Source organism: Engraulis encrasicolus, chromosome 15 (assembly GCF_034702125.1).
Source record: "Engraulis encrasicolus isolate BLACKSEA-1 chromosome 15, IST_EnEncr_1.0, whole genome shotgun sequence".
NCBI classification, from domain to species: domain Eukaryota; kingdom Metazoa; phylum Chordata; class Actinopteri; order Clupeiformes; family Engraulidae; genus Engraulis; species Engraulis encrasicolus.
In genome coordinates this window covers 42,788,438-42,804,005 of record NC_085871.1, presented here as the reverse complement: position 1 = coordinate 42,804,005, position 15,568 = coordinate 42,788,438, and the positions used below count along the sequence as shown (strand labels likewise).

The following is a 15,568-nucleotide window of genomic DNA, read 5'->3' as shown; positions in this document are numbered from 1 at the left end:
CACATAGTGCATTACTTACACCTGGAATTAGGGTCCCTGTTCTGAAGTGGACATTGGGAGTGTGTGGACAATGAAAAACAGATGCGCAACTGCAATAATATTTATTAAAGCACTTATTAAAAATAAGAAACAAAAAACTCAAGACATTCTGAGAGAGAGAGAGAGAGAGAGAGAGAGAGAGAGAGAGAGAGAGAGAGAGAGAGAGAGAGAGAGAGAGAAAGAGAAAGAAAGAGAAAGAGAGAGAGAGAGAGAGAGAGCGAGAAAGAGAGAGAGAGAGAGAGAGAGAGAGAGAGAGAGAGAGACTTAAAAAAAAACAAAAAAACAACAACAACAACAACCCCACACACCAGCGCGTAGACGGAGACTTTTTTAACATTTAAAACATTTAAAAATCAGGGATGGGCAACATACAACATTAAAACATTAAGAACAAGGAAGGATAGCCTACCAAGACAAAATGGCCATTTCTCAATGTTGTCGTGTGCACACTTGGAAGTGTGTCTGCCTAGTTGGTCACGCACAGTGATTGGATACTCTGCAGAGTTCTCCAAAGAGTAGGCTATCCAATCACTGGGCGTGACTAATTAGGCTGACACACTTCCAAGTGTGCACACTACAACATTGAGAATTGGCCATTTTCACCGCATGGAGGCTCCCGGGCCCCCGTGGCCTCCAGTTGCCCATCATCTCTCCACCCCATCTCTACGGCACTTAATATTTAACATTGATGGGCAGCAGGACACCCCTGGCCTTCAAATCGGCAATTTTGGCTTTCAGGTCAGGGGTGACGCTGCTGCCGCACCTTTTAGCAAATCCTAACAGGGTTTCAATTTTCGAGTCGTAGATCAGAGAGCCATATAGACTGGGGTCGGCTGCCTCCAGCTCCGCGATGGGGGCGGTGGCCACAATGGTCCCCCTGTCCACGTGTTGCCGATTGAAGGCCTCTGTCATCGTCCTAACCTTCTTGAAGGTCCTGAGGACCTCCTGGTATCTTTCTATGACCTCCCGGGGTGTACGGACTGAAAATGAAAGCGAAAGCGAAATCAGAGCAGAGAGCATTAGGCAAGTCATTATCAGCAAGTGTCGTTTCCTGAAAGGTAGAGTATGCAAGGTAAAGCAGCTTACTTCCAGAATGTATGCAGCCCATTCACAAAGGTATCTTTCAGTATTTTTCATTATTTCAGTATTCATTATTGACTAGGATGTGACACTTTTCATTCAGGAAATACATACGGCTCTTCTGAAAGCTATTGTGCTTGCCTTGGTGGCCCATCAGCCTGGGAAGTCACACACGCAAGACGAGGCTCTAAGCCTCACAAGCATCTCAAACGATAATGAGTGGAACATGCTTGGAAGTGAAGTGAACGTGAAAATGGGCATGACTCGTCCTAGCAAGGCGCGAACACCAGGCTTTGAGAAATGCTCATAGTGTCCACATTTAATTATTATTACTTTTTTTTAAACCATAGACTTCATTTCCTTGGCTATGCCACAGAGCTCTTTCATATGAAGACCCACTCTTGGAAGCTTTTACTAACAATTACAGCAGCTGGTGTGTGTGTGTGTGTGTGTGTGTTGTGTGTGTGTGTGTGTGTGTGTGTGTGTGTGTGTGTGTGTGTGTGTGTGTGTGTGTGTGTGTGTGTGTGTGTGTGTGTGTGTGTGTGTGCGCGCGCGTGCCTGTGTGTTCTGCCTAATCACTGCTTGTGTGCAAGATTTGTCCATTTGCAACTGGACACCTTAATTTGCTTTGAAATTAAAAAAAAATTACCGTCTTCTCTACTAAATATTTGAATCTCCGGTGACCTGTGACCAGTAATGGACATATTTAGCTGCATAACCTACTGCAAAACATCCTGTGCTTTGGTCAGGTCCATATTGCTGCCACTACTCTACAAAGCTATAAGATTTACCTCTCATATGGTGTGAGGAGTGGCCCCGGGAGTGGTGCCTCTTCTTTTTGGGTGGGGGATTGTGGACAGGGGGACCATCGCTGGAGCTGGAGCTGGAGAGGGTTGCCGACTCATGGGCGACATTGTCCTCGCGGGAGGGCTCCTCGGGGGCTTTCCCTGGGGCCCGGGAGCCTAAAAGGAAGTAAAGAACATTTATTTATTCAAGTCAAGAATGTCTGAACGGTCTTGAAGCGTGTCTGCATGTCTCCTCAAAACAACGGTCAGCTATTATGATGGACCGTACTCTCTACTTACTGCCCAGCGTATCCGAGAGGGAGGGTGGGTTTGTGTTTTTGTGATGCACTTTGTCTCGGCGAGTGTTCTACACTACGATAATGTCCTTCACTCTAAGTCCTTTTGGATAAAAGCGTGATGTAATACTGGATTGTTTTTGTTTTGTCACCAAGCCTGCGTGAGTGTGAGAGCATGCATCTATGAACATGCTCATTAAACTAGGAGTGTCCGCGACTGTTAAAGCTGCTTTGGTGTGTTCGGCAAAAGAAAAGCTCATCAAGGTCACACAAGGGCAGACGGATAACTGCCTGATGTGTACACTAGTTTCATAATAATGTCAGTATGTAGCACATTGTGTCCATTTCGTTATACCACCCATCTCTGTTGTTAACCTAACGTTAGAATGACAAATACTCCTCATGTGTATTACATTTGCACAATGGATGCATCATTAATCATGAATCATTAATGTCAGACATGAAAAACTTCATCCAAGTCAACATACAGTAGCCAGGCATGGCATCAGAGGATGGAAGATAAGACAAGAGGGATATTAAAATGGGCCTTTGTTTTCTTCATGGCAGACACACTCACCTGCCAGCTGCTCTCGTAAGAAAGTCCTCTCCTCCTCTAGGTCCTTGATTAGCCTCTCCTGCCATTTCATTCTTTCTCCCATGAACTCCATTTTCATGGTCAAGTCTGAAAAATAAGAGGGAAAATATACACGTATATAATTCAAATGTACACAGAAACGTACATCTAGTACACTCTGAACACCAACCACAAGCAACAGAAAAGAGGCTGCTAACATGCATTATGTGAATTACAGACACAAATGTTATTACTTTAATCAGTACTGTGATAATCACGAATATTCATGACGTCAGGGGAAACATCTGCATTTTTACCTACATAAAATGTTGAGCCTAGGCAGTGCGCTCATTTGTTAATGATTTCAGCTACTTACAAAACATCAGCTCTGCATGGCTGACAGACTTCAATGGCCCAGAGCCCACATTTCAAATACCCCGCCCCGCCCATTAATAATAACAACACATATAATGATATTAACAACAACAACGAAATGATACACCTGCAACACAAGATTAATATCATTACTGCATGTGTAATTCAGTGACAAACCATTGCAGGACTTCATGCTGCTGGAGGCACTCTGGGGAGTCGTGGGGGGAGTCGTGGGGGGCGTCGCCGCCTCAGGTCCTCCCTGTTTGTCGGGGTGCTCCTCCCTCTCACAGCGATTCGTCTTGGTTTTGCGTTTTGGCTGTGGATGCATACATGCATTAGACATGCATCTTTGGGCACTGAGAAACAATGTATAGATAGCCAGGAATTGTCCTAAGAGCTGCAATATGGGATAATATATAAAGTAATTTTAGAATTTTTAGAATTGTGGATGTTCATTCACAAATGACACCTTTTCCACACTTGCCAACACCATTTAAATATTCATTAGGATTAGGAATAGTTCACTTTTCATACAAGAGGAATGATCTTCTCCATGTCTACTATTTTTCCCCCCAGACAGATTTTTTTTTACTGTGTGTAATTTACAGTGCTTTAGTCAAACTATTAGATATTACTCCACGTCTTTGTAAATAGTCATGAAAATACCGAAAATGGCAGCACTATTTCAATGAGCGGCATAGTTGCTTGCAACCAGTGCACCTTACACGTGTTGGCAACATGTGCTGTGCGCCTGATCAAGTCATGTTCCACTCTTCTAGTGCGCAGAACAAGGCATGTTGCAGCCCATGGATGTCGGCTACTTTGCAACGTACGGTGCTTTGGTCAAACTAATTATAACCTAATTTCTTTGTACATATTCATGAAAATAACGAATTTGCCAGCACTACTTCAATGAGCAGCAAAGTTACAACCCTACACAGTGCACCTTAAAACACCTTTGGCGACATGTGCTGCTGAGCGCCTCGTCAGGTCATGCCCCACTATTCGACTGCACACACACGGCCTGTTGCAGCCCTCGTGGATGTCGAATATTGAACAACTTGTACTTTAAACACACACACACACACACAGCCATCACCGCTTGCAGAAATGCTAACGTGCTCATGAAAAAACACGATACAGCTTGACCTTTACTTGCAGAACGTTAAGGCAGCCGTACTTTTGACTAATTCAAATAATTACCAAAGCACGCCATACTGTACAACGACTAAATTAAAGACCGCTAAAACATTTCGAAGTTCAATGTAGCAGACTCGAATGACTTCAAGGATAATCGCTCACTCCCTTAGCACACATCGCGCTACCAAACCGAGTTGTTCGAGAGCTATGCATGCCGAGATTCCACTCACGATATTTGTCAAATTGATACCTGTACATATCGGCAACTTTCATCAATACATGTCTCCAAAATCATAAACTTACCATCGTTCGTATATTGAAACGCTCGCTCGTCCTCCTGTCTTGTTTCTTCTGTTCTGGCTGCTGCTTGCTAATGGCTGCTGCCGCGTGGTCTGACTGGCGCTCCCTTGCTTGGCCGAACACGCATGGACCACATGTGCAGGTGCTGCTACACCTAACAGCAGTTGTACGCGGGAACGACTTGAAGTTGATGCGTTTCGCCCATCACTCTGTGACAGACAGACTGAAAATTGTAACAAGGCAAGGCAAGGCAAGGCAAGTTTATTTATATAGCGCATTTCATACACAGGTGCAACTCAATGTGCTTCACAAAGTTAACAAATGTAAATGAAAGGAAACAGGGAAGAAAGAAGGAAATGAATTAGAGTCAAAAAGCATTTAAAAACATTAAGATAAAACATAAGGTAAAAATAATAATAAAATAAAATAAAATAAAACAAATTAAATAAAAATAAAAATAATAAGAATAAGTAATTTAAGCTAGGGGAAAGCATCTGAGAACAACAGAGAGACTACTATGTAGAATTGCGCTCTCGTTCATTTTTTAAATATGGTGTCACATTATGATTTTCGCAACAGATTGCACTCCCGGCAAACGCCCCATGAAAAACACAGGTTTTGTAAATGGCTGATGAAGCTACGCCTAATTAAAAAAACAATGAAATGCCCTTCCTGTAGCCATTCCATGAAATTAAAAAAAGCTTATGGTGTAAAGGAGTCAGCATGGTGAGTATATTGGGTATATTGAGCCAATCGTTTCCCGCTTTGTATGCTGGTATTAATGGTATATTTTATGCTGTTTAAATATGAAGTGATGTGAGCTGATGGCGATGTGACATGTTAAATCCATGTCATTCCTACTGGAATAAATCGCTGTCAACTGCAGTGCAACAGGTTATTCCAATACTCCTAATTATGTAGTAGAAGTAAGCCCGCTCCATTGCAGCCTTGAATCCTCGTTTTGATGAGAGCTATAGGGTTAAGACCGGTACAGTATTAACAGTCGTAAGCGCATAGCAAACCAAATTTGAGGCCCCAGGAACAACCTCTTTCATGCCCCCCCCCCCCCCCCAACATTTTTCCATGGAACATTTTCCTAGGCCTACCACCTCATGTACTTAAATTTAGGCCTAAGCTTGTTCTTGGAATACCCTCCTAGTTGACTGTTGTAGACTTGTTATTGTGTCAAAATATTGTACTGTACCGGTATTCATTGGCCATGCAGTACAAAGACATTGTTGCATACAATTTTCATGCGAAAAATATGTCATTTGCAACGGCAGTACTTTTTTGGAAAAACGGCAGGTCATGCTGCAGCACATTTCACCTACTTGTGTACTTTATAGACACTTATTTTCAGTTTGAATCCATGCAGTGCCATATAGCTAATATTAACCCCACTTTTTAATTGCCAGGATTTGCCGAGATTCTTGTCACAAAGGGAAATCAGTCAAGAGGTCTATCCGAAAAGGTTCTGTTTTTGAAAATTCTCATGTTGGGCTTCATACATGGATGGAATTCATATACAGGTGAGTTGTTTTTTATGGCCCTTAAGCTCTCAGTGTGTGCGCGCGTCTGAGTGCAGTAGGGCCCACCCAGCATTACATATTACACATTACATAGTACACATTTTGAACAATAATTCTGGTTAATGAGATTGAGAAATGAGGGGAAAGCAGAATGCTTCCTGACTACCATGGTTAGTCCAGAAATAACGTTGTTAAAGGCGCACTGTGTAAAAGTTTTTAATAGATTATTTCCAGAATTCATGCTTACTTACGTAGCCCCTGCTGTGGCATGCTGTAATATACATTGAAAGTTAACTACTATAGTACTACATTACTATGACAGTGCACTGGGCTTTTAATAATACATTACGACTTGGTCATTGCTATTCTGATAGCTTATTCAGGATGCCTTTTCTGAAGGGGTTAAAGGGCCTTTAAGTTCCTATATGGGCCATTGACAAAAGTCTTCCATTCTCTCCTGTTTTGGACCCTCCGCAGTTGTTACCATGATAGCCCTTGTTCAACAGTTCTTCCCCAGGAGGTTTTTTGGCATGCCTCTTTTCCTTTTGCCTTGTGGGCAGAGTGTGTTTAGTTATCGCTGCTTTCCATCTTAGTGTATGGCCTATCTGATTCCACTTGGTGCTTCGTATTTGTATTGTTACTGGTAAATTCCCACAGGCAGGGCGGGATTAATGCAGAGGCTAGATATGGCTGCAGCCTAGGGGCAGGGGCGCTGCCAGAGATGCTGGACCCCATGAAAGATTTGAATTTTGGGCCCCCTTAAGGGCCCCTATCAGTGCTTGGGCCCCCTTAAGGGCCCCTATCAGTGCTTGGGCCTTTAGAATCTGTACCACTTTCCCCCCCCCTAGCGGCCCCCATGCCTAGGGGCCCCCACCTGACAGGTCAAAAGTAACAAAAAAGAAATAAGATGCAATATTCTCAGCCACTATGGACCTTACGCATCTAAGAATCCCGTTCCTAACCTACGTTGACCCTACGACTCTACGATCTCTTTTTATCTCTTCTTGCTCTGCCTTCCTGCTATCTCTGCCTCTCCTCTCTTCCTCTCCTTTTAAATCCACCTCTAACAATTATGTTCTTTTTTCTCATTTGTTAAGCACTTTGAGTTGCATCCCTTGTATGATACAGTGCTATACAAATACAATTATTATTATTATTATTGATTAGTCGACTATTAAAATAATCGTTCGTTGCAGCACTAGCCAGAAGATATCCAGGAGGCGTCTGGGCCACCGGTTTATGAATGTCTTCAGTTTCTTGATTATGGTGGTAGTGGTCCTACAGGTTTCTGAGCTATAAACTAGTCGTCATCACATTTCAGTTGAGGATCTGTGGTTTGGCTTTGAGTGAGCCATTTTTTGCCTTCTAGATATTGTAAAGTCTTTCTTTGGGTTTTAGTAAACGCACACCGTTTGAGGTGCGTACGGCAGACAATAGACTCTACTTGAAAAAGAATGGTCGTCGCACACTCAGGACTTCATGCAGTTATATTTAATTCGACCAACGTTACGGCTTACGCCTTCATCAGGGTCATCTTACCTGGGTCTTACGTAAGATGACCCTGATGAAGGCGTAAGCCGAAACGTTGGTCGAATTAAATATAACTGCATGAAGTCCTGAGTGTGCGACGACCATTCTTTTTCAAGTTGAGCCTTCTAGATATTGGTCAGCATGTTGTGGACATGCTGACCAGAAGTCATACTGCCCATGCACAAATCTCTTCTTCACAAAAACTTTGATTTCATAATGACAGGGAGAATAGCAGTTTTTAAACATAACAAGCGACAGACATTTTAGCTACAAAATGTACTGTACTTTGGTCAGACATATTAGTTTATTACATAGTAAATATTCATGAAAATATCACATTCGGCCATAGGCAGCACATTGTCAATGACCAGCATAGCTACTATACTACCACCCTACATAGTGTGCTTGTAAATGACTTTTTGCACATTAAAGAACTATGTATTTGTTTAAAGAAAGGTTTGCACACTCCTTTGGATTTTTTTCTTCTTTAATTTATTTTTTTATTTTTATTCACTCATTGGCAAGCACGATTTGGAATCTGAGGAAGACGGAGAGGACAAAATGTCATCAAAAAAAGAAAAAAAATTCAAAGGAGTGTGCAAACCCTTTTTCCACAAATACATTATGTTTTGTTCACCTGGGATTGTGCACATGTAACTCTACATGTACATTAAAGAACTAAACATCACATTTTAGTTGTTTGTTGCTCTGTTACAGGTTTACCCAAGGTCTTCACCTGCGCCAAGTTGACCTGCTACAGGAAGGGATAACCGGGAGTTCAGCGACCTTGACCAAATTTGCAGACAGACTACGAAGAGTTTGCAAATCGGCAAGGAGGAGAAGGAGAAGCAGAGGCAAACAGATCATTGGGGATAGAGAAGAACTAGTTTTGATTGATGAAAGCAAATTTGGCCATAAAAGAAAGGTATGTCTGTTTGTTAAGATGTGTTAAGTTTATGGCCTGTTCCATTCTCCACGCTGTGCGCTGTGTACTGAGATGCAGAGCACTTTCCACCCTCAACGTAACGGCAAAGTTTGAGGGTGAAGTGCAGGTCCAATTCACGTTCTGTCTGATACACTTAACTGTGGAAATGACGGTTATACAGTATATACACATGGCGATTGTCTTTGGAATCGAAACTACGGTATGCTGTTATCACCGTGAGCCGGCAGTTTGACAGATCTGACAATGAAATACGTAACAAACATGGCGACCGTTGAGTGCGAGAAGTGTAGGCTACAGTAACTCCACACTTCACAAAACGGACGGTTTGAGGGCGTTATCTGGGTAGTTTACGGTACACTTCACCGCTGCGATTAGAAATGGAACCGCCCTTTGTACCCAAACACAGTGCGGAAAGGGCGGAAAGTATTGAGATTGGAACAGGCTCATAACACTTACAAGAAGTGCGATCACAGATGGCAACCTGGGGCCAGGTTTTCATATCTGATTGCACTTGTACATTGCCAACCTTAGCAGTGTGTGTGTGTGTGTGTGTGTGTGTGTATGTGCGTGCTGTGTAGGCTTACAGGGTTATACAAACACGATCTATGCCTCATGTTACATTAAAAAGTTGTCAATGAATTGACTAAATTGACTAAAAAGGCACACCAAGTATGATTGGGCCGGGTCCCAAAGTGTTTGATTTCACGTGAAATGACCCACAACCCACATACAGTATGCATAGTATGCTGAGTCACAGGCCTGAGTCTTAAATGGCTGAAAGGGACCAGGTGTGAAAACACCATTACAAGCATTTGAAATCTGTGGACATAAGACTTGTATTCTCTAATAATTGAAACTTTTATTTTGTGAATTGTAGTATAACAGAGGACGGGCCAGCAACCGAAATTCGTGGGTATTTGGAATGTTGGGAGTAAAGGGTGACAGAAGGAGACCCATTCTGAAGATTGTGCACCGCCGTTCAGCAGCTCATCTCATTCCACTGATAAAGAAGCATGTTCGACAGGGAAGCTCCATAATTTCAGATGGATGGAGGTCTTACCACCACTTTCAGAATGAAGGTTATGATCACCAGACTGTCAACCATAAGGAAAACTTTGTTGACCCTGTTACAGGTGCATAATTTTGTACGTTATTCATAACCTTGTACTGTAACGTACCTACTTTGAAGGTAGGTCACTGTTTATAATGCTAGTAAAGGCTTTCTATTCTATTCCCATTATAGGTGCTCATACACAGAACATCGAACGTCTTTGGGGTGTTTGCAAGTCAAATGTATGGCGCTTAAGAGGGAACCGAACTGAACAGATGTTGAAAGCTCACTTGGATGAAATTGAGTGGACCCACTGGCGTGGAAACCGTCACAGGGATGGACCACTAGGAATGCTCTTGCATGACATACGGAAAAAATATCCTCTGTCAAAAAATTGAATTTGCCTCCATTTCTGTGGTTTAAGTCAGTGGTTCCCAACCAGGGGTGCGTGACCTTAGGGTACACGCGTACGTGGAAAAGTAATGATAATTGGGATGGTGATACAGATATATGCAATGTAATTACACTGGAATAGAGGAAGAGAAAGAGTATGAGTCAGAGGGTACTCATGGCATGAAACAAAGGCTTGGGGGAATGTTGGAAATCACGTTTTAAGGTGAATGAGCACCTGTTCTGTTGTATCAATTTGTTGCTGTTTGCAATGGAGGCGTATCCTTTTTTCAAGTTATGATTTGTTCCTCTTTGCTTTAAAGATCCCTATTAAAAACATGATTATGTGTTACTCAGTTTGGCTGCCTGCTTGTTTACACTGGAATAGAGGAAGCGAAAGAGTATGAGTCAGGGGGTACTCATGGCATGGAAAAAAGGCTTTGGGGAATGTTGGAAATCACGTTTTAATGAGCACCTGTTATGTTGTATCAATTTGTTGCTGTTTGCAATGGAGGCGTATCCTTTTTTCAAGTTATGATTTGTTCCTCTTTGCTTTAAAGATCCCTATTAAAAACATCATTATGTGTTACTCAGTTTTGCTGTCTGCTTGTTTATTGACAATACCACTTTAGAGTAGGAAACATCTGAGGAAAATGAATGTCAAAGTTTGAATGTGACCAAGGAGGACCCAACCTATATAGGCTATAAGCACTTAATGTGATGTTACATTTCAAAGGGGTTTCTTTGATAGGCCTCAGAATAAACAACTTGTTATACGTATGTCCTTGTCCCCTCTGTGCATGTAGCCATACACATTGTTTCACTATTCTTTGAAGTTCCATACTGGACTATTTTATACTACAATGATATATAGGCCTACTGTCATTCAGAGTTCTTTAATGTTTAAGTATTTGTACTGTATTTCTATTCTTATAAATGTAATAACAGATGTAATAATAGTATGCTATTGCAATGTTGGAACCATGTATACATAATATGTGTTACTGGTGCAATTAAATCTTTAAGACAGACCTACATACATTGCTGAGTTCTGGAATTCTTTTTGGACATTATTTTGGCAACAAACCTATAACACCAGCTGTGTTCTAACTGGTGACAATCCATCTAAGCAAATAGTCTGCCTCTTGTCCCTTGTAGACCCTATTGTCTTGTGGCACAACAGCAGGGACTCGGGCTCTGCGTTTTTATCCACAATTGCTATTTATGGGCTTGGGTAGTAGGCATAAAGGTGGTTGAAATTCTTGAAGAACTGCCATGTAAATTGAAGGTTTATTCTCAAACTCCCGACTTGTGACCAATCACAGATTTCGATTTTTCAATATCTTAAAATAGTGAATAACGGCATTTGCAGGCAATCCATTTAAGCGTTATAATTGGACATGTTTGTTATTGGACTGTCCCTTCAACCACCAACCACAAATCTTTCCTAAATTGTAATGATTTGTGATTGGTAGCTGTTAGGTGTAGCAGCACCTGCACATGTGGTCCATGCGTGTTCGGCCAAGCAAGGGAGCGCCAGTCAGACCACGCGGCAGCAGCCATTAGCAAGCAGCAGCCAGAACAGAAGAAACAAGACAGGAGGACGAGCGAGCGTTTCAATATACGAACGATGGTAAGTTTATGATTTTGGAGACATGTATTGATGAAAGTTGCCGATATGTACAGGTATCAATTTGACAAATATCGTGAGTGGAATCTCGGCATGCATAGCTCTCGAACAACTCGGTTTGGTAGCGCGATGTGTGCTAAGGGAGTGAGCGATTATCCTTGAAGTCATTCGAGTCTGCTACATTGAACTTCGAAATGTTTTAGCGGTCTTTAATTTAGTCGTTGTACAGTATGGCGTGCTTTGGTAATTATTTGAATTAGTCAAAAGTACGGCTGCCTTAACGTTCTGCAAGTAAAGGTCAAGCTTTATCGTGTTTTTTTCATGAGCACGTTAGCATTTCTGCAAGCGGTGATGGCTGTGTGTGTGTGTGTTTAAAGTACAAGTTGTTCAATATTCGTCATCCACGAGGGCTGCAACAGGCCGTGTGTGTGCAGTCGAATAGTGGGGCATGACCTGACGAGGCGCTCAGCAGCACATGTCGCCAAAGGTGTTTTAAGGTGCACTGTGTAGGGTTGTAACTTTGCTGCTCATTGAAGTAGTGCTGGCAAATTCGTTATTTTCATGAATATGTACAAAGAAATTAGGTTATAATTAGTTTGACCAAAGCACCGTACGTTGCAAAGTAGCCGACATCCATGGGCTGCAACATGCCTTGTTCTGCGCACTAGAAGAGTGGAACATGACTTGATCAGGCGCACAGCACATGTTGCCAACACGTGTAAGGTGCACTGGTTGCAAGCAACTATGCCGCTCATTGAAATAGTGCTGCCATTTTCGGTATTTTCATGACTATTTACAAAGACGTGGAGTAATATCTAATAGTTTGACTAAAGCACTGTAAATTACACACAGTAAAAAAAATCTGTCTGGGGGGAAAAATGGTAGACATGGAGAAGATCATTCCTCTTGTATGAAAAGTGAACTATTCCTAATCCTAATGAATATTTAAATGGTGTTGGCAAGTGTGGAAAAGGTGTCATTTGTGAATGAACATCCACAATTCTAAAAATTCTAAAATTACTTTATATATTATCCCATATTGCAGCTCTTAGGACAATTCCTGGCTATCTATACATTGTTTCTCAGTGCCCAAAGATGCATGTCTAATGCATGTATGCATCCACAGCCAAAACGCAAAACCAAGACGAATCGCTGTGAGAGGGAGGAGCACCCCGACAAACAGGGAGGACCTGAGGCGGCGACGCCCCCCACGACTCCCCCCACGACTCCCCAGAGTGCCTCCAGCAGCATCAAGTCCTGCAATGGTTTGTCACTGAATTACACATGCAGTAATGATATTAATCTTGTGTTGCAGGTGTATCATTTCGTTGTTGTTGTTAATATTATTATATGTGTTGTTATTATTAATGGGCGGGGCGGGGTATTTGAAATGTGGGCTCTGGGCCATTGAAGTCTGTCAGCCATGCAGAGCTGATGTTTTGTAAGTAGCTGAAATCATTAACAAATGAGCGCACTGCCTAGGCTCAACATTTTATGTAGGTAAAAATGCAGATGTTTCCCCTGACGTCATGAATATTCGTGATTATCACAGTACTGATTAAAGTAATAACATTTGTGTCTGTAATTCACATAATGCATGTTAGCAGCCTCTTTTCTGTTGCTTGTGGTTGGTGTTCAGAGTGTACTAGATGTACGTTTCTGTGTACATTTGAATTATATACGTGTATATTTTCCCTCTTATTTTTCAGACTTGACCATGAAAATGGAGTTCATGGGAGAAAGAATTAAATGGCAGGAGAGGCTAATCAAGGACCTAGAGGAGGAGAGGACTTTCTTACGAGAGCAGCTGGCAGGTGAGTGTGTCTGCCATGAAGAAAACAAAGGCCCATTTTAATATCCCTCTTGTCTTATCTTCCATCCTCTGATGCCATGCCTGGCTACTGTATGTTGACTTGGATGAAGTTTTTCATGTCAGACATTAATGATTCATGATTAATGATGCATCCATTGTGCAAATGTAATACACATGAGGAGTATTTGTCATTCTAACGTTAGGTTAACAACAGAGATGGGTGGTATAACGAAATGGACACAATGTGCTACATACTGACATTATTATGAAACTAGTGTACACATCAGGCAGTTATCCGTCTGCCCTTGTGTGACCTTGATGAGCTTTTATTTTGCCGAACACACCAAAGCAGCTTTAACAGTCGCGGACACTCCTAGTTTAATGAGCATGTTCATAGATGCATGCTCTCTCACACACGCAGGCTTGGTGACAAAACAAAAACAATCCAGTATTACATCACGCTTTTATCCAAAAGGACTTAGAGTGAAGGACATTATCGTAGTGTAGAACACTCGCCGAGACAAAGTGCATCACAAAAACACAAACCCACCCTCCCTCTCGGATACGCTGGGCAGTAAGTAGAGAGTACGGTCCATCATAATAGCTGACCGTTGTTTTGAGGAGACATGCAGACACGCTTCAAGACCGTTCAGACATTCTTGACTTGAATAAATAAATGTTCTTTACTTCCTTTTAGGCTCCCGGGCCCCAGGGAAAGCCCCCGAGGAGCCCTCCCGCGAGGACAATGTCGCCCATGAGTCGGCAACCCTCTCCAGCTCCAGCTCCAGCGATGGTCCCCCTGTCCACAATCCCCCACCCAAAAAGAAGAGGCACCACTCCCGGGGCCACTCCTCACACCACGACCTCTCCTTACACCCCCATTCATGGCTGAAGTGCCATTGAGCAAGGCACCTAACCCCACATTGCTCCAGGGACTGTAACCAATACCCTGAAAAATAATAGTTGTAAGTCGCTTTGAACAAATGAAAGCGTCAGCTAAGTGTAATGTAAGTGAGAGGTAAATCTTATAGCTTTGTAGAGTAGTGGCAGCAATATGGACCTGACCAAAGCACAGGATGTTTTGCAGTAGGTTATGCAGCTAAATATGTCCATTACTGGTCACAGGTCACCAGAGATTCAAATATTTAGTAGAGAAGACGGTAATTTTTTTAAAATTTCAAAGCAAATTAAGGTGTCCAGTTGCAAATGGACAAATCTTGCACACAAGCAGTGATTAGGCAGAACACACAGGCACGCACACACACACACACACACACACACACACACACACACACACACACACACACACACACACACACACACACACACACACACACACACACACACACACACACACACACACACACATCAGCTGCTGTAATTGTTAGTAAAAGCTTAAAAAAAGCTTCCAAGAGTGGGTCTTCATATGAAAGAGCTCTGTGGCATAGCCAAGGAAATGAAGTCTATGGTTTAAAAAAAAATTATAATAATGAAATGTGGACACTATGAGCATTTCTCAAAGCCTGGTGTTCTCGCCTTGCTAGGACGAGTCATGCCCATTTTCACGTTCACTTCACTTCCAAGCATGTTCCACTCATTATCGTTTGAGATGCTTGTGAGGCTTAGAGCCTCGTCTTGCGTGTGTGACTTCCCAGGCTGATGGGCCACCAAGGCAAGCACAATAGCTTTCAGAAGAGCCGTATGTATTTCCTGAATGAAAAGTGTCACATCCTAGTCAATAATGAATACTGAAATAATGAAAAATACTGAAAGATACCTTTGTGAATGGGCTGCATACATTCTGGAAGTAAGCTGCTTTACCTTGCATACTCTACCTTTCAGGAAACGACACTTGCTGATAATGACTTGCCTAATGCTCTCTGCTCTGATTTCGCTTTCGCTTTCATTTTCAGTCCGTACACCCCGGGAGGTCATAGAAAGATACCAGGAGGTCCTCAGGACCTTCAAGAAGGTTAGGACGATGACAGAGGCCTTCAATCGGCAACACGTGGACAGGGGGACCATTGGCTGGAGGTAGCCGACCCCAGTCTCTATGGCTCTCTGATCTACGACTCGAAAATTGAAACCCT

The 15,568-nt window shown here is 42.5% G+C and overlaps 1 protein-coding gene across 1 annotated transcript; it reads right to left on the bottom strand.

Annotated features, from left to right (window-relative positions):
* Window positions 1-711: 711 nt before the first annotated feature.
* On the bottom strand, window positions 712-3,477 carry LOC134464285 (coiled-coil domain-containing protein 106-like). The gene is made up of 4 exons (XM_063217756.1): window positions 3,327-3,477; window positions 2,778-2,882; window positions 1,911-2,081; window positions 712-1,019 (listed from the first exon to the last, which is right to left on the bottom strand). Exons 1-4 carry the CDS (start codon window positions 3,475-3,477, stop codon window positions 712-714), a joined length of 735 nt encoding a protein of 244 aa, XP_063073826.1.
* Window positions 3,478-15,568: the final 12,091 nt, after the last annotated feature.